The sequence below is a fragment of the Cololabis saira genome, chromosome 5, assembly GCF_033807715.1.
Source record: "Cololabis saira isolate AMF1-May2022 chromosome 5, fColSai1.1, whole genome shotgun sequence".
In the NCBI taxonomy this organism is placed as follows: domain Eukaryota; kingdom Metazoa; phylum Chordata; class Actinopteri; order Beloniformes; family Belonidae; genus Cololabis; species Cololabis saira.
Window position 1 is genome coordinate 22,498,119 of NC_084591.1, and position 26,729 is coordinate 22,524,847.

At 43.6% G+C, this 26,729-nt stretch overlaps 2 protein-coding genes across 2 annotated transcripts in view; one reads left to right on the forward strand and one right to left on the reverse strand.

Moving 5' to 3' along the window:
- LOC133444654 (olfactomedin-4-like) overlaps window positions 1-26,729 on the reverse strand; it is a 43,175-nt gene that overhangs the window by 15,853 nt on the left and 593 nt on the right. Inside the window, exons 4-7 of the mRNA XM_061722524.1 lie at window positions 26,415-26,568; window positions 24,017-24,244; window positions 22,846-23,014; window positions 22,280-22,697 (exon numbers count right to left, since the gene is read on the reverse strand). Coding sequence (XP_061578508.1) covers window positions 22,280-22,697; window positions 22,846-23,014; window positions 24,017-24,244; window positions 26,415-26,568 — 969 coding nt within the window. The remainder of the gene's footprint in view (window positions 1-22,279; window positions 22,698-22,845; window positions 23,015-24,016; window positions 24,245-26,414; window positions 26,569-26,729) is intronic.
- Window positions 4,762-10,727, forward strand: LOC133444510 (olfactomedin-like). The gene is made up of 5 exons (XM_061722351.1): window positions 4,762-4,800; window positions 4,931-5,089; window positions 6,924-7,136; window positions 7,295-7,427; window positions 9,698-10,727. Exons 1-5 carry the CDS (start codon window positions 4,762-4,764, stop codon window positions 10,543-10,545), a joined length of 1,392 nt encoding a protein of 463 aa, XP_061578335.1. The 3' UTR covers window positions 10,546-10,727.

Consider the following 26,729-nt stretch of genomic DNA (forward strand, 5'->3'; position numbering starts at 1 on the left):
AACAAATTGTTACAAAAATAATCATATAATAAACATGCAAAATAAGACAAAAGGGCAGGTAACTACTACACTAAAAACACTGCCCGAAATGAAATAAACAAGGTTAAACAAACACTGGTCCCAAAGACTGTTAAACTAAATTAATTAAAAGAAAACGGCACTCTATCGGTTATTATCGGGGTCAAGCCGGGAACTGGGCGAGACTTCAGGGGACCCCAGCAGAGCAGACAAGCACCGCAGTGAGGACAAGGCAGAAGAGCAAGCAAGCAAGCAAGTAGGAGAGCAAGCAAGCAAGCAAGCAACAAACTGCAGCAAGCAGCAGCAGGAGACGAAACAGCAGCGGTGGCTTTAATCAGCTGGTGGTTCTGACGTCACACCACCGGGGACTCCGTCAGCTGATGAGCCTTCCTACTTCTAGTAGGTTCACACAGGCATAGAGTGAGGGAGAGAGGAAACCCGCACGGTCACCAGCATTTGTCCGTGACCACACTAGTGTTCAGCCAGCGTGGATAACAACCATAGTAGAGAGAGACCTACACAGGAGATGCTAAAATCACGCAACAGGAGCACGGCATTCAGTCGCCGCTCTGAGAGGCAAGAATGTCTGGGGCGGAAATGACGCAATGGGGGAAGTCCAAGACACAGGGAAAGCTGCCACTTATATACACAGCTGGACCAATTATTGGCTACAGCTGTGTTGATTAAGGGCAGCTCCCTCGTTCTGCTACATTCGTATATATAGTTGATATATCCCACATAATGTTTTTTTTTGCTTTATTTTATTAGATAAATAATAATAATCTTCTATCATAAATATGCTGTATTATCTTCTATTAAAAACAAAAAGGTTATTATTGTTCATCTGAGATTGTTTTTGCCTAATACTGCCACCCACAAGTGAGTTGAATGAACCAAAATGCCCACCATCTCTGGCAGCAATGGTCCTTTTCTCAGTTCAGCAGTCCTAATCATAATGCGGGCCAGAATCCAGCCTTACTGACATGCTAAACAGTCTTTCCTGTCCTGGAGGAGCGGTGGGACACTCTCTCACTTACACCCTGTGTAAGATCAAAAATAAGGCTAACTTTCATTCTTTTGAGGAAATCTTAAGCCGGGAATACACTGTGCGATATTTTGAATCGTATGAGACTGCCCCATCTCACACTGCACGACTAGATCGCGGAGTTCAAAAGTTCAGAACCCACGATTTATGTTCTCACACTGTACGAGCCAATGCTCGGATGCGACCCGTCTGCTGACACTATACGTTCATAATCCTCCCGTCGGACCTCTCTGTACTGGAACTCGAGGCTGGTTTTGGGGCAGGGGTGGGCTGTTCCCACCCAAACGTGCGTCCTGGCTGCCTACCTGATCAAAGGTTATGGGGATCCTTTAGTTTTTTATAATTTAAATTTTTTATATATATATATATTAAAACAATCCCAAAATATCTGTACCGTTTCTGATTGGGTGGGCACTGCGCATCATTTTTAGACACAACAAAGAACGCAAACCGCAAAAGTTGTGTCTCGGCGGAGGGACCGGCGTCCCAGCAAAGTGAGAAGAGAAAAAAGAGGTTTTCCCAACAACAGACAGCGCACACACTGAAGGCTGATTTATGGTTCCGCGTTACACCAACGCAGAGCCTACGGTGCAGGGTACGCCGTAAGGCTGATTTATGGTTCCGCGTTACACCAACGCAGAGCCTACGGCGCAGGGTACGCGGCGACCCGCACCTTACGTGGAAATGCGGTATTTTTTTGCTATTAAAACATGATTTGTAATGTGAATTTGCAACACTTAGGGGTAAATCCACAAAGAACAGATTGCGCCCGCAAATAGCGCTGTGAAATGCGCTGCATTAGCGCCCGCAATTTGCCCCGCTTTAAGGTCCTATTCACAAAAGATTTTGCTCTAATGATATACCGGAGTAAACACGCCCATAAAGTTTTGCGGCTGAGTGCAATTTGCCCTTGTCTGTGAGCGGAGCTGTTTCAGGTGTTCTCCATATTTCTGCACACACATTGGTCCACAATGAAAACTGCAGAAATAAAAAATAAAGCGAGTGAAAATAAAACGCCGTGAGGCGCAAGGGCGCAATTTCCACTGGGAACAGGGGGGACATGCCCCCCCACTTTTCAAACTCATGTTTTAGTCCCCCCCCAGCTTTTTTACAGTTTAAGAACTAACGGTAGGCTCAGCCTGTATTACAAATCATCAGGACACGGCGAAGAGCCCCGCTCCCCCTCCTCCATCCGTGCTGCTCAAGGATGATTTATGGTTCCGCGTTAAATCGACGCAGAGCACTGTACGGGCTGGCGCACCGTACAGTGCGCGTCGCCGCGTACCCTACGGCGTAGTCTCTGCGTCGATTTAACGCGGGCCATTATTTAAGCATAATTAGGCTTAACTAGTGTGTGCGTATGTGACAGACGCGCATGGGACGATTGTGAAATACGGAATAAACGGTTTTATATGAATTCTAATTCCCAATTACGTAACAATTCCGTATTTCAAGGGACGGGTGGCAGCCCACCCGTCCAGCGGCTGCATCTGCAGCAGCAGCTGAGTCCTGACTGACGCTGAGCTTCACAGGGACACGATCAGCGCTATTTTATTATAAGTCTAATATATGTTGTGATATGTGATGACATTATTAAGCTGTTAAACACACACATTCTAGATTTATATGTTTATATGGTGGAATTGTTTGTAATAAAGCAGCCCCTTACTGTACATGGATGAATCCTGAGCTCCTGTTATTTTTATATTTAAATCCGAGATAAGTCCACAACCCCACTTGATCTGACTGTGTACAGCAGGGGCGATTTTAGCATCAGAGCTTTGGGGGGGCTCAGCCTCCCCAAAGTTCATGGACCACAGAACCCCTAGGGGGGTCCGGGGTCATGCCCCCCCGGAAGAAAAATTTGTAGATTTTAAGTAAAAATGGATCAATCTGGTACACTTTGAGGTCAAAATGAAGAGACTAGATCTATGAAGACCTATACACATCAATATCTTCTTTACTGTTCTGTGGTTTTACAGCGATGAAAAAATAATTGTTTCCCTATATATATATTCTGGATACAGGTTATGGTAGAATTTTGCTTGCATAAATAATGCCAAGACTCAAGTAAAGTAACATTTTGCTTTGTAGGCAAAACAAAAGTAAAATTAAATCAAATCAAATGGAACTTCCTAACTTATTGGTTGGAATAATATTCCGACAAGATAATAATATACTGTAAGCTAAAGCAGGAGTTTGCAGTCAACTAGTTGAAATTAATATGTGGCAGTATTTGTGGGGGTCAAAATCTATTTAAGGTGTACCTACTACCACAAATAGATCAGTGTATTGGAAACACTGACTGTGTGTATTCAATTGTGTGACTAAGACACCAATAAATCTGAGAAAATGTAGGGGGGGAAACAAAAAAAAAAGTCTCAATTTTTTGGGGGGGGCTGAGACTTCTTTTGGGGGGGCTCAAGCCCCCCCAAAAAGGGCCTAGTGGCGCCCCTGGTGTACAGTCATGTCTGACTATAGATTTCACCCTTAATATCATTCAGTATCACACAGGCTTGAATGACATTGAGAGAGAGAGAAACAGAGAGACGGGGAATGAGGAGTTTGCGCGCAGTTTAATACACGCTTCTGAAAGACGGTATTTGCTCCACTATTTTTGCGTGTGGCAAATAGCCCTGGCCTTTATGAATTAGGCGCTTTTTGCAATGAGGCTTATTTGCATAGAAAGGGGGCAATTTTGCGCCGAATGTATGAATATTACCTAATTTGCATGCATGCAAATGGCACAGGCGCAGACTGCCACTATTTGCTTGGCAGCGCAGTTTGTGGTGCAATTCGCCCTTTGCGGGTGCTTTGTGAATTAGACGCTCTCTTTTTGTCTCATTTGCACCGGTTTAGCGGCCGCAAAAGCCGCGCAATCCTTTTGTGGATTTGGCCCTTAAACTACAAATAATAGTTTTTGACGTGACATCAGAGATTGCGCATGATCTCTGCAAAAGGATGAGGCAAATCGGGTCGCAGCACTGCTTCAACTGTGCGGTACCTCACGAGAATTTCAAACATGCTGGATTTTCTTGCGACCTCACGATTTGTGATCGGGAGCTCGTCGTGAGGTGTTAATCTCTCGTCGTTACCCCACGTACACTGCACGAGGCACGAGCAACGATTGGGTAGAAATCGGGCCGATCAAAAAAAAGTCGCACGACTGTAAAATCGGCTCAAAACGAGCTGATAATCGCACAGTGTATGCCCGGCTTAAAGCGCCTTGAGAAATCAATTCATCCACAGGGAGGATGTGCAAAACCAGCAAATTCAAACGCTCAACCTTCCTTTAAGGCAACGGCTAATTACTGCAGCACAGAATCTTACGTTTACATTGGTCTTACACAAACTCAGGTTTGCAGAGATACTCTGACAGAATTGTTAAACTTTTGATGTTCTAACAATGTTAGCTATTTATGAATTTCCCTGGCAGCAAAACAACAGGAGTTTGCATTAAGAAAATCACACCTCTTGCATAATAAAGGAGAAACAATGGAAAACTCCTGAAATAAGCAAGTTTGTTCTGAAACTCCAAGGTTTCATGTTTTTGGGGGTTTCACTTCTATGTGAACTGTTACATGACTCTGTAGTGACACATGTGAAAGTAACCAGAGGGCGTGCTTCTAGTATTTCAGAGAAGACAAGAGGAGGGAGAAACTGATTTCAGTTTTAACTCGCTCTCTTCCTGTGGAAACATGCTGCTGCTCTCCCTTTTGGTTCTGCTAACATCCCCTGTGAGTAACTCAAGATACTCTGTCTGACACTGTTTTAGAAAAGAAAGGGAGAAGCTAGAGAACATCTACGCTTTATATGTTTTCTGAATATCTTATGCACATCCCCTCATGTGTATGTGTGTGAATGCAGGAAGATGGCCAGGCTCAGCGTGTGTTGGGCATGAGGAGCAACGGCTCGTGCCTGTGCGAGGTCAACTCCACCATGTGGCTGTTTCCTTCTGGGAAGTTCCAGGCCTTCTCGCAGCAGGTTCAAACCTGTGAAGGGGCTCTGATCACCCTCCAGGAAAAGGTAGGATGAGGTGCTTTAATGAGCAAATGTATTCGTCCTGATCACACTCAGCATTGCAGATTAGAGATTTACAAAGTAGAATATCGCAGAAAGAAAAATGTGAAAATAACATTTTAAATAAAACTAATAATGTGAATTAGCTGTTACCTGTTAATTAGTCAACTAGAAGCTCCCTTGTTCCTTTGGAAATCCTTGTAATCTCTTGCAAAATTCCTCCTTCCTTTTTTTCTCCTCTGGCATTGGAGTAGATCTAATATTTAGAATTTCAGATCACACAGGACAGCCCTCAAACGAAGTAAATGTCTGTTTTTCTGAAGTTAATCTCACCAATATCTCAAGATATCACCGATATCTCCCAATATCAAATTTTTTTATTTATTGAAGTTAAATATTTCTTCGATTTCAAAAACCATCACAAGAAACTGAATTCAATCTGCTTCTATATTCTTGTATTTTCTGGTATTTTTTATTTTGACTGAGTTCCGACTAAGGGCCCGATTTACTAAGATCCTAAATAAAGAGTACTAAATTGCGTGTGCACTGAAAAAGTTTGCGCGTGCTGTTGTTTTGTGTTTTGCGGGTGATCAACTAAGATTGCGTGTGCAATTGATAACAGGTGCAAACCTCAGTATTTAAATGAGGTGTTGCGTGTCTTAGGGTTTGCGGCAGAGTTAGAGATATTAGTGGAAGAGGCAAATTGTTGTGCCGTATTCAGCACCCCTGCCGTGAAAAGCACCTCCTCGTATATTCAATGATAAGTAGACCAAGAAAAAAAACAACACACTGACACTTCAATATATTTATATATACACACTCACACAAACGCATACTTAGGAGTTTATATTATATATATTTACAAATATTATGGAAGACAACACAGTAAGCAGGCTATTAATTAATGACATCAATAACCATTTACCCGATTTTTGTTATCTGTGACTGTGATTGTGGGAAAGTATGACTATTGTGGAATCCATGAGCGCATTTAAACATGAATCATTAACACAAAACTGGACGCTAAACAGAACGTGACACGGAATGAGAATATCATTTTTGTCAGACGAGGGGGTGCTTTTCACGGCAGGGGTGCTGAATACGACACAACACCGGGGTATGACAACTGCAGAACAAGTATAGGCGCACAATAAGAAACACTTTTTTTCTCCATGAAAACACGTGATTTATTTATTATCACAAATAAAAAAATGAATGTGCCTCCTGTGGCAACCTTTTGCTGAATAATACTCGATTTAACAGTTTAGCCATCCCCACCCCAGTCCTCAAATCAGGCACCAACAAGCATCGGTGCGTAATGCTGGGCAGATTAGCACCTTCCTTTCGAACGTATTAAGTACAGACGCAATCACAATCCCCGCAAAAACATTCAGGCTTGGTAAATCTCATTGCGTGTGGTAAATGGACATATTTGCATTTTCCCCTCCCAGTATTTAGTGATTTCTGGCGGGTACGCCCCATATTGATTATTCATCAGGGCAAAAGTACTAAATGAACAGCGTGTGCTATTTTGCTCATTTGAGAGGCGCAGTCCTCTTTGCACGCTGTTAGTAGATCAGCTTGTACATTGGTTTGCGGGTGCTGTCAAGTTTGCACACGTTTTTATGCACGCAAACCTTTAGTAAATCAGGCCCTAAGTGTACTGTCTTCATATGTTATATATGTTGCAAATTTTGTTATATCTTGTGTTACAGTCCTGCTGCTCTATCAATCCATCTGTCCCGACATCACAATCCTTATATTTCAACCTTTAGCAAGACTCAAAATTGGAAATTTGGCTGCAGGATATTATCAAGACTGATCAAATTTCTTCCTGCAGGTGAACCTTTCCAGCCAGCGTCTTCCTCATGTCCTGGCTCAAGTTGAGAGTGTGACAGCCCGGCTGCAGCCCTACCAGTATCTGCACTATCAGGGCCTGTACTCAGCACTGTCCCTGCGCAAGCTGGGCCAGGAGCTCGGGCAGCTGGAGATAGACATTGGTGATATCCACAGTCAGCAAAACAACGCTCAGACACAGAAACTCACCAAAGAGGTACAGAAAAATATGACTTAAAGATCATCACTTCATTATGGCACGTAGTGTGGGCTGACAATAAAATAAAAGGACAAAAATCAGAAAGCCATGTGGCTTGTCTTATTTGAGAGTTGAAGTTATGTACCTGTAACTCAGTGAATATATGTCTCTGGTAGGTGGATAATCTTCGTAAAGATGTAAGCAGGATGCAAACAGCAGACACAGTTAACATGAAGACTCTCAGAGAGAAACTGCGCTACCTCAAGAACAGCGTTGAGTCTTGCAAGACAATCCCCAAAGACTTCAGAAGTAAGTGCATGTGTTTGTGTCCTTTGTTGAGAATTTTTCCATTTCATGGAAAATATTTACTCATTTTCAATTCGAAGGCAGCAACACCTCTCAAAAAAGTGAGAACAGGGTGATTTTTATCATTATGTAGCATCCCTGGGAAGGGAGAAGAGTCTTAGGAGAGGACTGGTTTCAGATCAGTTCAGCACCTAGACTCTCTCCTGGCATGCTGTTGTGATGGATACAGTATGTGGTTTAGATTTGTCTTGCTGAAATAAGCAAGGCCTTCCCGGAAAGAGATGCTGTCTGGATGGGATCATATGGTGGTTTAAAATCTATGTACATTTCAGAATCAATGATGTTGTTTCAGATGTGTAACTGCACGTTCCATAGGCACTAATGCAACCCCAGACAATAAGAGATGCAAGCTTTTGAACTAAGTGTTGATGACAAGTGGATGGTCCCTCTAATCTGTATCTGCAGGAAACAACGTCCATGATTTCCAAATAGAATTTCAAATTTTTATTTATCTGACCACAGAACAGTTTGTGTCAGATTATTTTAAATTAACTTTGGTCCAGAGAACACAGCAGCGTTTTCTGGATCTCGTTCCCATGTGGGTTTGCTAATGGAGTAAAAAATATTTGAGTCAGGTGTGTCAGAAGAATTTTACATTAAGAACATTTTCCTGAAACTGACTTTTTTGATGTACCGTATTTATCGCGATACAAGGCGCACTTAAAATCCTTAAATTTCCTCAAAATCCGGCAGTGCGCCCTATAATCTGGTGCGCCTTACGTATCAATTTTGTTGTGTTTACTGACCTCAAACCAATTTTATGTGGTACGCTGCGCTCGTAAATAGTGCAGTTTTAGTGTGACTTTCGTAAGCAACGAAGCTGCTCCGCTTATGGTAGATAACTAATTATGCAGTGCTGGCAAGCACCCATCATCCAACATCTAGTCCATGTTACCTTACTATAATTAGATGTCAAGCCAATCTTAGGTTTTTAGAGAAGACTTCAGGTGTCTGCTGTCGCTGGCAAAGATGAACCAATCAGAGAACAGGACGTAGTACGGCGCTTACCGCTGCCACTTTTTATTTGTGGTTTTGTGGAAGACGAATGATTTAAAATGTGAGTGTATTTTTCTTTTTTAGTTACAGCTGAACTGACGAGTTGTTGTGAATGAGTTGAATAAAGTTCGACTTACCAGACTGTTTTGTTTCGCTTTATACTGTATATGTTTTATCATGCACCTTAAAACCCGGTGCGCCTTATGTATGAAAATAGACCCGTTCATTGATACTGCACCTTATAATACGGTGTACCTAATGGTCCGCAAAATACAGTAGTTTGTTGTAGATCTGTGAACCTCTGCCCATTTTAGTCCCCAGAGGATCTGAGATGCTCCTTTCATACCCAACTATGTAACAACCTGTTTCCGAATTGTTAACCTAATTGGCTGTCACATGTTCTTCCAGCTGTTGCTGATTCGTGCCCACCATTTTTCCAGCCTTTTGTCACCCCTGTTCCAGCTGTGTTCACAGCAACACATCCGTTTTCAATGTGTCATCAAATTCAGATTTGAAATGAGTCAATATTTTCCATGACATAGTAAAATGTCTCACTTTCAACATCTCGTACGTTTTTTTTATGTTGTGTTGGTAATACAATATGAGTTTATGAGCTTTGCAAATCATTTAATTCTGCTTTTATCTACATGTTACAGCGTATCAACTTTTTTAGAATCAAGGTTGTAAAGCACCGTGTGGAAAAAAAAATCTTGTTTTACACTAATAGATCAAATAACTTAATATACAAGACAAGAATTTGAAACTCAACCGACTCGTGATAGCAAACATCATCTCAGCTTATGCCAATAAAACTCCTTGAATCTGAGGAATAACAGAAGTATCCATGACTACAGCCATGTAGATATTAGCCTCTGTACCTTTTTAAAACAGAATTGTGAGATGGGATGAAGACCCAATGATTTTGCCACAAACAAGCAGCTTGGAAAGTGTCCCAGGTCTGTCAGTCAGGCTCGCCAAGTCCCAAAACACTGACCGGTAATGCTTTTTGAAAGGGAGTCCTTTAAAGACAGAGATCTCACAAATCTGTACATATGCAATCTGTTACTCCCTGACACAAAATTAAACCTGTTGACATAGGAGGGAGTAGCAGCGAGGTTTCTTAAATGTTTTTTGAAAATGTTTGCGAACAGCTTCTTTAGACTAGGGTGTACAATGTCTCATTGGATCATTAGAATCCCTCTTATTTCTGTTTCCAGGCCAGCACAGGTACTGCTTCAAGGGCTTGATTACCAATGTCAGTGAACCTGTCACCACTAAGATCAGTCCTCATGGAAAGAACTACATCTCTGGTTCGTGGGGCAAACAGGCACAAACAGACAGTGAGAGGCAGAGAAACATCTATTGGGTTCAGCCGCTACTCAGCAGCCACATCCGGGGAAACACCCTGCGTGTTTATCAAACCTACGAAGACTTCATGGCCTCCACCAACCATAAGGATTTTACCATTGCTCCATCCTACACTCATGCCAATACCATTGAAGGTCCCAGTGCCGTCCTGTACGGTGATGCTCTGTACTATCACTGTTACAGCTCTGCAGACGTCTGCCGCTACGACCTGACGGGCAACAGTGTCAAACGGGTAACACTTCCAGGCACCGGTGTAGGTTTCAACAACAAGTTTCCATATTGTTATTATGACTGCCGCGCTAACAGTGATGTGGACGTGGAGGCAGACGAGACAGGATTGTGGGCGCTCTACGCAACTGTCGGTAACCATGGTAATCTCGTGGTGAGCAGGCTAGGCTGGGACAAAGAGACTCAGACTCTCAATGTGACGCAGACGTGGGAGACGAGACTGTTCAAGAAGGCAGTGAGCAATGCTTTTATGGTGTGTGGTGTGATGTACGCCACTCGTTATGTGGACGAGTACCGTGAGGAGGTCTTCTACGCTTTTGACACAGCCACGGGGAAAGAGGACAACTCACTTGCTCTGCCACTGGAGAAGGTCGCTAAAGGAGTAGCCAGTCTGAGCTACAACCCCACCAACAGGCAGATCTACATGTACAATGATGGATATCTTCTGGCCTATCAGGCCCACTTCTAAGCTGAAGCTGATTGAATCGACAAATTCTAAGCAGTTATGCTGCAGAAAATCCAGTTTAAAGACTATTCTACATGAAATGGTTGACTCAAAGTGTAAATCATGTACACATTTATAAAGGTCTTTTTCTCACATAGGAACATTAAAAATATAGTTAAAAACAATGATAAAAATAATCAATGACCAATCGTTGAAAATATTAAACAAAATATTATTTATGTGACAATTCTGATATGTTTGCTTGAAAACTCAATAAAAAGTTTAAATGCTTATAATTTAATTATCCTTAAAGCTGTCATTTTTTACATGTCTTACATTATGGATGGTGTCAGATTGATAATGAAGCTGTAGCCATTACATAATCCAAAGAAGACAGTTAGAAATGTTAACTCAGGTATTTAGTGCTGGCACACTCAAAAAATGCTCACCTGTTAGATATATGAACACAACGGGCGTCTAAAGTTAAAGGGGACCTATTATGAAAAACACGTTTTTTCTTGTTTTAACATATATAAAGTGGTCTCCCCTCACCCTGCCAACTCAGAGAAGATGAAATCCCATGAAAATCTGCAGGGTCTGCATCCCCCGCCCGAATGAATCTTCCAGTGTCATGTGACTTTTTTGAGCCGTTCTGAATCTGCTCCCGTGGTGACGTCACGACGGGAGCAGATTTCCATAGGTCGGCCTCCGCTGCTGAAACCACGCCCACCACCAGCTCCGCCGCCTGGAGCTTCAGCCATTGTTTAGAAGCGGTGACTGTTTTCCACCGGTTTCCACGAGGGAGAGTTAAAATGAGGTTTTGCATCGACATTTACCCTCATAAAAGGATCAGTTTCAACAGCACGGACCCGGCAACTGCACACGAGTCAGCAGTAGGTGACGTTATTTTTTTATGTTATTTATATTTGTCTACAAGTTTGTTTTTGCATGGGCTAAGTATTTAGCTTAGCTCCGGAGCACCGGGGCCACATACGGAGCTGCCGGAGCTGCTCACGGACCGGACCGGTGAGGAGCCCCGGGCCCCGGCGGCTCCAGTGTTCCCTAACGGAGCCACTCACTCGTTAGGTAAATTAGTAATACATTTTTTTTCTCTTTATGGTTTTAGATCTTCCAAGCACCTGAAGCTGTTCAACGACACCTTCAGAAAACGCACGGTCCTTCCTTGAGCCAGCAATAGTGCATAAATGTTATTTATATACAACTCATGTTTTATTTTTTTAACAATAAAGTTACCATTTGTGAAAATTCAGTGTTGTGATTTCTTTACAGTTAACATGATTCATTTGTCTTGTAACATAAGAAATGATGACAAATCTTCCTGTGTGAAGACGAGGTAACTAAAGGTTGATTTATGGTTCCGCGTTACACCAACGCAGAGCCTACGGCGTAGGGTACGCGTCGATTTAACGCAGAACCGTAAATCAGGCTTTAAGATCCGTTTACAGCGTGTTACTGAATGAGAGCGTCCGACTATCACGCAGGGGCGTCACTAGACTTAAGACTGTACTGGGGCACAGCTGGGGCACAGAGAATTCAATGGTGCTTTAAATCAGTGTTTCCCAACCCTGGTCCTCAAGGCACACTGTCCTGCATGTTTTAGATGTTTCCCTGCTTCGGCACACCGTGATACAAGTGGCTGTGTCATCAACAGAAGTGTCAAGACCTTGATGACAAGCTAATTAGGACCATTAATTAGAATCAGGTGTGATGATGCAAGGAAACATGTAAAACATGCAGGACAGGGTTGGAGACCCCTGCTGAATACAATCATGTATTGTCCTAGTGGTGTTTCAACTTTATTCAGAGGCTGTAAATCTCCAACATTGTAGTGCATTATCAATTTGTCTACCTGTTACTGGGAAATCAGACCTCTTGCTCTTTCTGGGAACTTTTTTCTATTGTTAAGGACTCGCAAACATTGTAATTCTGTATTTTACTTTATGGCACCTGGATTATTATACACTGCTCCAGACTGCTCTTTTTATTTTGTGTGTTTCTATATAGTAGCCAGTAGATGATGCCATTACAGCAGGATTTGACTGCACTTGTTTAAGGAAGTCCAAGTTCATTCGTATATAATTATTATAAGTCATTCAGACACGGAGGAAGTTCAAACTGCTTTACGACCAGTGCTGGGTAGAATACTTTGAAATTGTATTTAGTTACTGAATACTGAATACTTAAAATGTGATGTATTCTGTAACTTTGTCTAATCGGAGTATTGTATTCTGAATACTTTGGATACTTTTAGAATACTTAACATTGATTGTCACTATATTTATGTATAAATATGACATCTAATTACAAAAATTAAAATCACAATTGTTGGAGCACCTGTTACAACCTCACTCAAAACTCAACTCAAACTCTCCTGGCAAATGCACAGACGCAGAAACAGGACATATTAATGCCAAAGTTAATTTATTTACTGGATAAAAATAAAAGCAACAACCAATGTATTTTTGTTTCTTTATTTAATGATTTTCCTGTTTCTGTAATAAAGTGACAAAGTGCTTGAACATAGCAACGACTTTAACATTTAAATATTTTTGCATTTCTGAATACTGATTTACTTAACAAGGTAAAACAAAATAAAATATAAAACTCAACTCTTCAGAATAGTGCAAGTATATATCCAGTTTTAGTGATGTTACCGGCTAATTTTTGTCTACAAGAAGATAAAAATTAAGAATACATGCAAATGCACCCAAAATATCAATAATATGAGCAGTACATTTTACTATTGTACATCATTAAAACACTTTTGTATGTAAAAAAAAATCAAATCATATCAGTAATGAGATAATGTCTGCTTGCACTAATCATCATTCGGCAGAACTGCATTCTCTCTGGTCCCTGTTTATGGGCTTCATCACCTAGTGAGGTCGGGTGGGTGTTGTAACTCTGTATCGCGGGCCTTCCTGGTTCGGCCGACCACGGGGAACGGTCGGGAGGCCGCCCTCGGCGTCGGGCCGACTACCGGGACCCGTCGGGAGGTCGCCCTCGGGACTGGGCCCAGGGTGGCCTCGGGCCAGATGGCCCACCCCCGTCAAGGACCACCCCCTCCCCGACGCAGCACTGCTCCGGCCGCTGGTCCGCCTCCGGAGCTGGTGCATCCAGGACCACCTCCTCCGTGACACAGCACTGCTCCAGCCGCTGGTCCGCCTCCGGAGCTGGCGCCTCCAGGACCGCCTCCGGAGCTGGCGCCTCCAGGACCGCCTCCTCCCCGATGCAGCACTGCTGCGTCGCTGGGGCCGCCTCAGGAGCCGTCACTTGGCGGCCCGCAGCCTTTGCCTCCCGGCCTGCCGGCTGTGGCGCCACCAGCGCCTCCAGCGCTGCCGCGGCGCACCTCAGGCGTGGCGCCAGGGTGGGTCGCGCTGCGGGTCCCGCCGCCTCGGGAGCCGTCGCTTGGCGGCCCGCAGCCTCTGCCTCCCGGCCTGCCGGCTGCGGCGCCACCAGCGCTTCCAGCGCTGCGAGCTGCTGCTCACCCGGGCCCTGGAGCAGGGCCGCCAGGTCCGCCAGTGCTCGGGCCAGCGCCACCAGGGCCCGCTCCGTGCCTCCCTCCTCCATCCTGTCGGGCCCCACGTTGGGCGCCAATGTAGCAGGGCGAGTGCTAAGGGGCCCGACCGACAGGACAGAGAGGACACAGGGTTTTAGTGCACAAACTGTTTTATTCTCAATTCACCCACACACGTGCACAAGCACCTTCAGCCAGCCGACCCCTCTTGCTGCTGTGCAGGCAGGGTGGAGAGGTTGATTGGGAACACCTGTTCCCAGTCACCTGAGGGGCTGCACCTCCACCCTGCCACACCAGCATTAACACACCTGATTTAAATTAATGGTCTGCACAAGTCTGTTAATGACATAGTAATTCTTTATCAGAGTGTGTTAAAGCAGGGAAACATCTAAAACATGCAGGACAGCAGACTTCGACCTGCTATAGGATTAAGCGAGTTTAGAAGATGGATGGATGGATTATTTTCATTCTTACTCAGTCACCTAAAGGTTCAAATGTACTGTCAATTCAATTTTATTTATATAGACCCAGAAACATAAACAAAGGCAGGTGAAAACTCCCCATAGAGGGAGAAAAACCTTAAGCCAAACAATGGCAAGAAAAACTCCCCTTTAGGAGGGAAGAAACCTGGACAGGGACCTGGATCATAAGGGGGGACCCTCCTGCCGGAGGCCAGCTGGGCGGAGCTGGAAAAGAGAGATTAGCAGAGAGAATGAATAACAGAGAGAGGAGAGACACAGACACAAGGGTTAGCTGGTGCACTACAAGGATGACTGTATAAACAGATGTAGACAACAGACACTGATGTAGTCAGAGGGTGGGACTCTTGATGTCTGTAGGTATCCACCTGACGTCCATACCGACAGGTGGAAGCAAGCAGTGGTATGATCAGAGGGGGGGACTACAGGTCAGCATGCAGCTCCTGAAGCTCTGGCCTGCAATCATACACAGAAGAGAAAAAGGGGGGGCAGACCAGCACCACAAACTATAAGAACAATGGAGAACAATTAGGGTGATGAGATACTTCTAATTTATAACTGAGGGTTGATTTGAAGAGAAGAAGAGAAGGGAAGGAGGGGTGATGGCCACTGCTCAGTGGATCATGTTGGTGTCCCTTTGCAGCATAGTCCTATAGCAGCTGTTAGTCCACAGTCCTGTGTTGAACATGGGAAGATTTTGATTCTGAGACCTAGTTTTGAGGCCTAACTCTTAGGCCAGCCTCGATTTCTTACAGCTGACCACATGGTTTGAAACAAAGAAAACTCCAAAATGATTCAAGGCCTCAGCAGGCTTTGCATTTACAGCCCTTGGTGATAAGGAATAGCCTCCTCATTAGGCATGAACCCCAGATCGCAGGAGGGGCGATAAAGAGCAACCTCCCCTTCTTTATTTTTCTCTCTTCTTTCTTCTCATTCAGCCCTGTCCATTGTCCCATGGAGTTCTCTGTGAGCTATGAAGAAGGCCACCGCTCCTTTTTTAGCATGAAGAGCTACTAGCTATGGGCCGGCATTCTCCATTATCGTACCGGAAGAAGCGCCTGGTTGCCTTGAACGCTGCCCTGCCAGACCAAACCACCTTTTTCTTCACTTACAAAGATCCACATAAGAGGCCTTTTTGTGTCTGGGCAGAGAAACACATTTAACTAGTTTAGTTTTATGTTGTGCGATGGACCGCTGATCCTGTACCAACTGTGTTTATTAGCTTAAGTGTGTTTGTTTATTTTATCGTTTGTCTATTGCTGCATTCACTATGCTGGATCTTGTTGACGTGTTCTTCCACAACAGAAAACAAAGCCCTTAGCTTCACATTGCACGTCTGTGTGGGAAACATCAGAAGAGCTTGATTTTCTCGTGTTGAGAAGTTATTCTAGTGTCTTGGGTTTTACTTTCTTCTTTATTTCTCTCATCCTCTCCTACTAACCCCTTCACACACACGCACACTCTTATCTTGGCCATAAAGTCTCCGAGTTCTTTTGTTCTTACTGGATGACACAAAATCACCATTTAGAACTTTTATGAACTTAAAAATACTCTCACATACCGACTGCTAAAAAGGACCTGACTTACTTCATACGCATCCATCCCAATACTGACGTCAATCGGGTGCCGTTAATGACGTCAACACCACTATTAAAGGGGACCTATTATGGCATCTAATACCTATTTTAAACAGGCCTTGAATGTCTTAAAAACAAGCTTTTGATTGTTTTTGCTAAATAAATTAGAAATTCAGGCTCTGAGGATTGTCTTTAGCATCCCATTTTCTAACCTCATTATCTATGCGGGATTCTGAGTGGGCGGGGAGTCTATGATAATGAGGCACTGTGCTGATTGGCTGCCTGAATGACGCGATACGCCGCTACGAAAAAATGGCGGAAGCTCTGGCTGGCGGAGTTAGTTGTGGGCATGCATCGGAGGCTAACCTCTGTAAATCGCATTTCCGTTACGTAACGAAAGGGAGCAGAATGTGAATGGCTCGTAGAAGCCACATCATACTGGATGGCTCATCCGGGCGGCTGTACAGACACTGCAGAATTTGGTTGCTTTCCTCCTTCTCTGAGTTGGCAGGCTGAGGGGAGACCACTTTATATATGTTAAAGCAAGAGAAAACGTGTTTTTCATAATAGTTCCCCTTTAAGGAGGAGGCCCCCAAGAGCCAAGATGCCACACCCAATGCAGTAACTCTCAGTAACACAATAATAAAGGCAAGTGGAATAATGACTATTTACTCCGTTACACCAGCTCTGAGGCCTAACTCTGATACCAGCCTCGATTTCTCAAAGCTGACCGCATGGTTTGAACAAAGGAATTAGGGAATTACTCCAAAGCTCAGCGGCCTTTGCAGTTTATTGTGTGTAGAGGTGTCAAAAGGGGGTGGGATTGAGGTCACGCGTGTACAGTAAGGACAGTTAATTGGTCCGCAGGCCCTGCTGATGCGAAGCGTGTCCGTGCTGGTGGTCAAATAGCAGTAGCTTCCCAAACCTCGTTCTCTTTTCTTTCAGGCTTCCAAGCTCTTCCATGTAGGTCTCCGTGAGCTACAAATGCTACATGCTCGTCAACATGGAGATGAGGAGAGCCGAGGAAAAGAGCCGCTCTTCACCAGGATCCCCTGTGGAGCATAACCATCCAGCTGTTCACCAAAGAACGCTGGTCTGCTTCCCCAATCTCAATGACTGCGTTTACATGCAGTCAATAACCCTTTTAAAACCCAAATATTAGCAATAACCCGGTTTTGCACAGCCATGTAAGGCAAGGCAAGGCAAGGCAAGTTTATTTATACAGTATAGCACAATTCAACACAAGGTAATTCAAAGTGCTTTACATTGACATTAAAAGCGGCAAGACATAATTAGACAGTAAATAACAAATAAGATTGAATAAAATTATGAATAAGATGATAAGAAAAGATGTAAAATAATAAAAAGCACAAGCTGTTAAAAATAAGGGCAGTAGTCCAGCAGGTAAGTATTTAATTTAAGAGTACGCTTCAGTAAACAGTATTGTTTTTAGGCCCGATTTGAAGGAGCTGACAGTTGGAGCAGACCTCAGGTCTACAGGAAGTTTGTTCCACCGGTGAGGAGCAGAATAACTGAACTCTGCCTCACCTTGCTTGGTTCTGGTTCTTGGGAACCACAACAAACCAGATCCAGATAAACCTCAGGGGTCTGGGAGCTTCATAGGGAACTAACAGATCAACCGTGTATTTTGGTCCAAGACCATTCAGTGCTTTGTAGACCAGCAGTAAGATTTTAAACTCTATCCTTTGACTCACTGGAAGCCAGTGTAGCGATTTCATGACAGGTGTAATATGGTCCAGTTTCCTTGTATTTGTAAGGACTCTGCGTTCTGGATCAGCTGCAGCTGCCCGATTGATTTCTTGTTCAGGGGCCTCATTTAAAATGGAGTGCGTAGGATTCATACTAAAAGTGCACGTACACCCAAAAGCCGAAAATGGCGTGCGCAAAAAAAATCTGGATCTATAAAACCGCGTGCACGCACACTTGCACGCACACTTGCACGCAATGTTCGCTTTAGAAATCACAGTCCAGCTGGAAGGTTGCGCAGCTGAATCCGCCTCATATCCCGCCCTCGACACGCCCACCTTTTACCATAAATGGTATGTTCTTGCATATGAATGAGCCTGCTGAGCATGCGCAGTGGCTTCCTGCAGCCTGTTTGGCGTCAGAATGAATGAGACGTGTCCAGCCACCGTGACACTGACTTTCACGGAGACTGAGATCTAGATGTTGTGGATGAGGTGGAGGACAGGAAAACCACATTATTTGGTGGTCACAGTAAAAGTAGAAAAAGTATATAAATAGTATAAAATAAAGCGAGTGAGTGGCAGCACGCTGTTGCTGCCCATTAGAGCCAGGGCGCAATTTCCACTGGGGACAGGGGGGACATGTCCCCCCCCACTTTTCAAAATCATGTATTTGTCCCCCCCACTTTTTACAGTTTAAAAACTAACAGTAGGCTCAGCCTGTAATTGCAAATCATCAAGACACTCTGTGCGAAGACGGGACGGCAGCCCGGCAGCCCCGCTCCCCCTCCTCCCTCCCGTCTCCCCTCAGAGCTGCTCTAGGCTGATTTATGGTTCCGCGTCACACCAACACAGAACCTACGGCGTAGGGTACGCGGCGACGCGCACCCTACCTGACTGACCTGACTGACGCTGAGCTTCACACTCATACCCCTTTTACACCAAGCTGGTTCCAGGGCTGGTGCTAGTGCTGGTGCTAGAGCCGGTTCGCGGTAGGTTCTAAGTAATAACCGTTTGCTTTTACACAAGCTGGTGCTTGCCTGCAGCTGGCCAGAGAGCCACGTCATTAAGTTACTGTATACGTCACCACCACTCCCCCTCGTTTTCATCCCCACCCTGATCAGGAAGCTGAGAGCCAAAAGCTGTTTTAATTTCAGCTGTAGCGCTGTTAATATGGCACTTTATTAAGTTTTAATATTTTTTTCAGGCTTAAAAGTAACCTTTAAGATCCCCTACCTGGGCTCAGTTTATCCAAATAACGCCTGTTAAGAAATTTGACTCAAAAGCCGGGAGCCCCGGAGCACAGCAGCTCCTCAGCTGTCAACCTGCGCCGTCTTCCTGAGGGAGAAACCTGCAGCTTTGTTGAGAATTACGCTGGATGAAAAAAATCATTTAGGAAGATAAATGTTGGTGTAATAGATGAAATCTATCAGTTGTAGCTACGCCTGTTAAGAAATTACGGCGTACGGCGCGCGTCGCTGCGTACATCGACGCAGAGCCTACGGCGTAGGTTACGTAACCTACGCCACAACGAGCATGGAGGGGGAGTAAGGACGCGCTGTGATTGGCCAGTACAAACTTTGAGTGGCAGTTCTGGGGAAAAGCTCTCCCAATAGATTTTTTAATATTAGTATTCTGGTCTGGCCACAACCAATAATATGAGCCCCAGCTGTTGGTACGCAAAAGCGCTTCGCGGCACAAGATTGACAGCGCACTGTGGATTTTGACGGCGCATGCGCTCTGGCGGCCCACTTATGTGCAGCCCTGGCAATAATGCACATATATATGCCTTTGGTTTTTACCTGCATGGTATGAATCATTAATATGTGTGCAGACAAGGTAAAAAAAAAAAAAAAAAACTGTTTTAAAAAAGTTTGAAGGCAGAATATCAAGACAGCATGTTATGGACTTTAATTTTGAAACTGTTATCATTCCTGAGGTGGAGCTGCAATTTGCTTGTCTAATCTGTAATATTTTGTTTGTGAAAAAGTCAGCAAAGTCATTACAGGCCTTTTTAGACAGCAGTTCTGGGGGGATTGAGGCTTTGGGGTCTGTCAGTCTGTCTACCACAGAAAACAGTGCCACCTGCTAATAACACATTACAGTAATCTAGAACGGTGATTCTTAACCATAGGGCCGCGGCCCACACTTGGGCCGCGAGCGCCACCTAGTGGGCCGCAAAAAAAATTCTGTTTTGTCCATGTGGGCCGCGGGGGCCGCGGGACTGCATAGCAACTCACGACCAAATGAGGAGAAGACACTCAGCTAGCTGTACGTGTAATAGTAAGAGAAATGGTGTGTATTTACAGAGTAAATGCTTCATTCTGCACAGAGTACGTTTAGATCCTCCAGGATCAGGGATCGATTACTTGGGTCTGCGCCAACCAACGGGGAGAGCGAGCGCGGCGTGATCATTTATCCCAGCTCGTACCCGCGGCCGGGGAGGTCGGCTGCCGCTGCCGCTCGGTCGGGGGCTCCGTCGTTACTGCTGAAGGATTGTACATGTAGATGCGTGGGCTGTCGTGTCTGCTGGGCTGGACTGTTGGTCGGGCTTTCCCAAAAGCATCGGAAAGTGACTGCTCCGCAGCCAGAGCTGCGGGCTCCTGCCCGTCGCAGCTGATCAGTTCTTCCGGTCTCATTGATCAGGCTCGAAGGAAACCTGACGCGCTGTCCTGACAACTGATTAATGTAATATCTTAAATAAAGTACAATCAAACTAAGTTTTGTTCCCGCTCTATTTTTAAATATGCACACTTGTATGCTTGTGTGTGTTGTTGCAAGGCGGCGCTCCGTGTGTGTGTGTTTTAAATCCAGAAATGACACAAAACTGAGGGTGCTCCTTTCCACACGGCGCCCGTATGGTCGTCAAAATAAGGTAATTAGCTTGGCTATATACAGAGATGAGAAGCGTAACAGGTGGAAAGGGAAGTTCAACCCGGAATGGACAGATTAATCCTGGTTCAGTCTTCACACTGGGACAAAACCAGTGTCTCATAGGTTCAGAGACCGTAGCGTTCAAAGTGCGAAAGTGAAATGCCACTGAAACAAAAAAAAGTTTTTCATCAAACATATCCACTCAAGTCTGAACTGAAGTCACAGAAAATAAGCTGACCATCTTAAAACATCATGCCCATGTTTGGGTCCAGATACAGCTGTGAAGCAGCTTTATCCACAGTGAACATAATTAAAACTAAATATCGTTCCAGGCTCACCAATGTTTATATTCATTTATTATAAAAATGTGTTGAGACAATTAACAAAGAAAGGGGGAAATTCAAACTGCTGGTAGAGAAATAAAATAAGATGGCATTTGAAAAATAAAATGTATTTTATTTTTAAGAGAAAAAAATATGTGTTAAGTGGCAAATATGTCCTTTTTTTAATATAACAGTCAGATGCAGATGTTGATACAACTATGAGGCTACTTGAATATCTACACAAACACACGTGTGTGTGTGTGTGTGTGTGTGTGTGTGTGTGTGTGTGTGTGTGTGTGTGTGTGTGTGTGTGTGTGTGTGTGTGTGTGTGTGTGTGTGTGTGTGTGTGTGTGTGTGATGTTCTGATGTTCTGGACCTTCGCTTGAGTAAATTTTCTCTAAATGGACCTCTTAAAGTTTTAGTTGAATACCCCTGCTATACAGTGTTAGTATTTAATGGGCCCCGGGCCACTCTGTACTGAAAAAATTGGGCCCCCAGGTCAGAAAGGTTAAGAACCCCTGATCTAGAAGATAGAAACATGTGAATTAGTTTTTCCGCATCACTCTCGGAGAGGATGCTCCTAATCTTTGCAATATTACAGAGATGAGAAAATGTTGTCTTACAAACCTGATTGATACTATATAGTATATACAGAGGTACTATTTCTTTTTTCCACAAAATTCATATTCATTGATCTAATGACATTTCTAAACCCATTCTCTACTTTACACATATGATAAAATGAGAAATATGTTCAAGAAGAGTAATTACAGAATGCATATTATTTGTTTAGACTGATTTTATAAATTCTTTGCGGAGTTGTATAGTTAGGAAAAAGAAGGACTTGAAACAGTCCAGTGCAATGTCGTTGTATTATTGAAATTGATTACATTGACGCATAAAGTTACAGCCACCACCTGCTGCTGCTGTTTAGGGCACCGGCATGAGAACAGCACAAGTTAAAAGACGGCAAGCTGACAATACAAACCAGCAAATAATTCAGGCTGCTCCCTTATTCGGATTTTTCTAGTTTCATCGCATTGCTCTGACTTAAAAACAAGGCAAAAAACAAACAGCAAAGTAGAGAGGAAATAATTTGTTTGATGAACACGGTGGAAGATAATTAGATTGTTTGTGTATTGTAAGTTAGTAGGATTTCCACAAACGTTACATGATATGTAAGGCCTCTTGCTGATATTCAAACCCATTGTTTAAATGGATGCGCCAAAGGAAAAGAATAATCAATTTACTCAAACAAGACCTTGTAAGAAACCATGTGGGTGTCACAGTAGGCATGCAGCATCCGGTCCACTGGACTGTAGTTCAGAGAAAGAACGTTGGCAGCCATCTTGTTCATGAAGATGCCAACGTTGAAATTCTCCTTCCCAGTTGTGGTGTCGAAGGAGTAAAAGATCTCCTCCAGGTTTTTGCTGACATAGCGTGTGGCGTAAAGGATGCCGCATGCCATGAAGGTGTTGGTCACGCTCTGCTTGTAGACCGAAGTATGCCACGTTTGGCCGAGTCTCAGTGGTTCATCCTCCACCTTAGACAGAACCAGGTTTCCAAAGTCCTGGTTGGTGGTGTAGATCACCCAGACCCCGGACTCATCTGTGGCCAGGTCCAGGTCGGTATACGGGTAGCATGTTTCAAGATGGCAGAAGTTACCCTTTGAATTATACCTGGAGGACACACAATAAAGAAATGATGGTAGGGAAACTTTAAAAATTATCTTTCTTTTCATCTCCAATTGTGCATTAAGTCTGATTTGCTGTGATTTCCAACATTTTATTTAGTCTTTTTCACTGTTTACAAGTCAGTCAAACAAACCTGGTGCCTTTGGGTAGTTGTAACTTTGTAATACGTTTGCTTGTGAGGTTGAAATGACAAATAGAATATTCATTGAAGCAGTTGTAGTACAAAACTCCTCCATACAGAACCACATTTGGACCCTGGATGGTGTTGGTGGTCGGGTTGGAGGGGTGGATCTGAACATTGCCTGATAAGAAGTAAAGAAAGAAGAAAATGGCTTGCAGGAAGGAAATATGCAGGAAGTTGTGGATTCGGCGCTGAGCTCTTCCCTATTAAATTCAGCGGGTTGTCTCGTCTGATCTAAGATCGTAGGAGAAAAAAAAAGGAGAATGCGGGTGGAGAGGAGAGGGGCGGTGGCGGCCCGGGGGCCGGCCGCCTCTCTCCCTCCAGCCCGCGGCTCGATGCTCGGGTGATTTGCCGGGCGCACCGGCACAGCGAGGGGACGAGCTGGGGCTCCGTCACCCCACGCGTCCGCCGCCACTATCCCCCAAGTGGATGGGAGCTCCGCCTCCGCCGGCCCTCGCAGGCGCAGTGGTACGCGGTCAGCGCGGATCCTGAGTCCACCGGCAGCCGCGCCCCCCGCGCAAGCGGGGGGACTCTCTTTTTCCTCTCACCCCCGGGGGTAAGAGCTGCTGTTTGGGGGGTGGCGGTTTCTGCGAGGGGTGCGGAGGTCCCCGGGCGGGTCCCGCACGTCGCGACCGGGCGTCCCGACATGTCACTCACAACACTCCCCCCTTTTTCCAAACTTTTTGCGAAAATGTGCGGCGATGATGCGGTGAAATCAAGCGAGCCCCGCATAATTCGCATATTCAGTGCAGACATATGCAATATTAACCCCAGTAAAAGTGATTTTTCTGCACCAGACATTGAAATCCACGGAAGGTCTGTAAATCCAGACCTTCCGTGAAATCCGCGAAAAATTCCGCGATCACGGAATCGCGGATTCCTGGAGGGTCTATCAAACAAAGTAAACAATGAGAAACTGTTTAATGGAAATCATTGTTGAATTATTTTTCTAATGTTTAACTCTGCATTACAGAAATTGAAATAAACCACCAGAATTAATTACTCGCACCATTTTCCCAATGGTGTACATTCGTGGTAAAAAAAACAACAAAAAAACAAAAACTCTAAATCACATTTGATCTTACAAAATAACAAGAATCAATCAGTCAAAGCAACTCTTTACCTGGGACGCTGACGCCAATGATGAGAGCACTCAGGCCAGAGTAGAGACGGACATAGTGGGAGTATGCATTGCTGGATGTCAACATTACCAACCAATACCAGCTCTCTTTTCCTGCCAATGGTTTGGGATCCCGACCCCAGGCTCCATAATAGTACGACCCTGGATACTCTCCCTGCGTGTACACTCTTGGCCCCGTGATATTTTGAACATGACCCAGAGGACAGGTACCTAAAAGAAAAAATGAAAGAAACTGAAAATGCAATCCCATGTGGCTTCATTCATACTCTAGAAATCTAGATGTACCATGAGCAAATTTAGATTTTCTTTGCAGGTACATCTAGCTACCATCCATCGAAGCTCATTAAATATGCACCAAAGTCTTAGAGAGCCAATCAAATCAGTCTGTACTTTTAGAGAGAGAATATGCATGGGCTTGACAGGATGATGACAGAACGGCATTGTAAACTAAACAAAAGACGCCACCAAAACAAGCCCCAACCATCTAACTTCTGGATTGAGTCTCAAGCAGAACTAAGATTTGCTGCAGTTCCTCGACTGGCCACTAGAGGCTGGCTGCAAAAGCGAGTCACTTTCCATTGACCTCCATGTTAAAATGTCCAACTTTATAGCTGAATCATAATCTTCGATTCTGCAATCAAGTCGAAATGTCTGTAAATGCCTACCGGCAGCTCTGCAGATATTTCAGTGGGGTTTGGCTGAAGGAGCTGGTAGCAAAGTTAACTAACATACAGTGGCATAGCTGTCCTCCATATGTAGAAAAACTGGCTTCAAAATCGGTCTTCAGAAACCAATGAGTCATGTGACCGAATCCTTCATGCATTGTTTTTTACAGTTTTTTTTTTTTTTTTAAATACAAACAAACTCATTCCTCTGCAAGGTAGACATATTTGCTGTTTTGCATACAGGCTACAGCAGTGGTTTAATTTCTTCTTCTACACAACACTCACCTGTTGACTAATTTCCATCACTCTGAATATGTCACCTTTTTCGTTACTCTGATTTGGTCATAAAACTAACCAACTACTTGGAAAGGCAGTTTGATAAGCAGCTGTTTGGTGGGGAGGCACTTTGGGTCGTTTTTAGACCATACATAACCACACACTTTCTAGATGTGGGTCTTATCTATCAGGTTTTTTCTTTCATAAAATCATTGTAAAGCTGTGAGTTCATTTGCACATAAATCTCCTCCTTTACGGAAAACCTACTCTGGATTCATGAATGTCATGAAAAACTTTGTTTAGATTGGTAGAATATCTTCAAGAATGGGAATTAAAAAATATATTATTTAGCATACAGTAAGCCCTTGCCCAGGGACTACCAAACAAGGAGATGTAAAGGTGCATCCTCAATGTGCATGTATGCCTTTACAACTGAAAAGATGACTATCAGGAATCGTATGTAGTGGAGATAGGACACCCACAGGTGTTAGCAGTTATTTCGAGATTTAGATTTTTTGTTATTTCATGTGTTATTTTGCTATGTTTTGTCACAGCAAGAGATTTATTGTCTCTATACATATATTTAAAAAAGATGGTTAAGAATAACATTTATAGTGCAATAATATGCTGAAGTGTAGGTTATATAAAGTTTGTTGGCCCACAAACTTTGTACTGTTATTGTAGCTCAAATAAATGAATATGTGGACAAAGTGAACCTAATTTTGAAAAAAGATCATAATTGTATTTCTTTATTTTTGGTGAAGTGGAAGACATTCACGTTTCACTTGGTGCATGTTTCCTTCAGCTACCGCTTGTAAACTATGCAATATTCCCATCAAATTAGATAAATGTGTTACGGTTCTCATTTATTCTCATGTATAAAATACATGAAAATAACAGACCATATAACCAATCAACATTGAAGTCTGATAATGGCAAGCAACATTTATCACTACTTAAAACAACACAAAAAGTTAGTCAGAACTAGGATTAGGTTTTGCTTCTACCTTTGAAAAGTTCAGAACTACTAACATATTTATGAGTGAAAAGTGATGCATATATTTCACTCTTCACAGTTTTCGCACACATTTGTTTTCCTCATGTTTCATGAATTCTTTCACAGCTGTGAGCAGCCTTGTGATTTTGGCTCCTGAGTGCAGGAAAGCCTCTACAGTAAAGGCCCTGTGAGAGGAGCTTAAGCACAGCAGAGAGGGATTAGTGTAAAGTTTACTAAATTCTGATTGAAGTTCTGACCTCATCTTGCTTAATTTATTCCAATATAATATTACATTACTATTAAAAGAAAAAGATGAAGATTTAAAAGCTTTAAAATATTTGCTTGTGCACAATATGAATATGTAACATTAATTCAATTTGCTTTGTTGATTTTCTGAAACACAACTAACCCGTGATTCATTTACCAACATTATGGGACTTACCATACTTTAGCTGAAGGGGAGCCGCTGTGGTATTAAGTCCTATTCTGCACAGGTTCAGGTCATTCTTTAGACGCCGGTTGTCAAATCGTCCTCTCACCACCTGCATGGTATCAAACTCCTCCAGCTCCTGCATTTCTATTCTCAGCTCCTCTAACTATGTAAAATGAAATAAAAAAAGTTGAACAAATTGAACAAGTGGCTTTTCAAAAAAACGTAACAGTAAGTATATGGTGAAGTACAGAAGTGAACAAAAGATGAGTTTACTATTTAATTTTGAACAAAGACTACCTTCTTTGGTAACATCAGCATTGAGCA

Bases quoted from the DNA above. Each gene is read 5' to 3' on its own strand.
- LOC133444510 (XM_061722351.1), top strand. From the start codon at position 4,762: ATGCTGCTGCTCTCCCTTTTGGTTCTGCTAACATCCCCT. The intron at 4,801-4,930 runs GTGAGTAACTCA...GTGTGAATGCAG, and splicing joins TGGTTCTGCTAACATCCCCT to GAAGATGGCCAGGCTCAGCG. The intron at 5,090-6,923 runs GTAGGATGAGGT...TTCTTCCTGCAG, and splicing joins TGATCACCCTCCAGGAAAAG to GTGAACCTTTCCAGCCAGCG.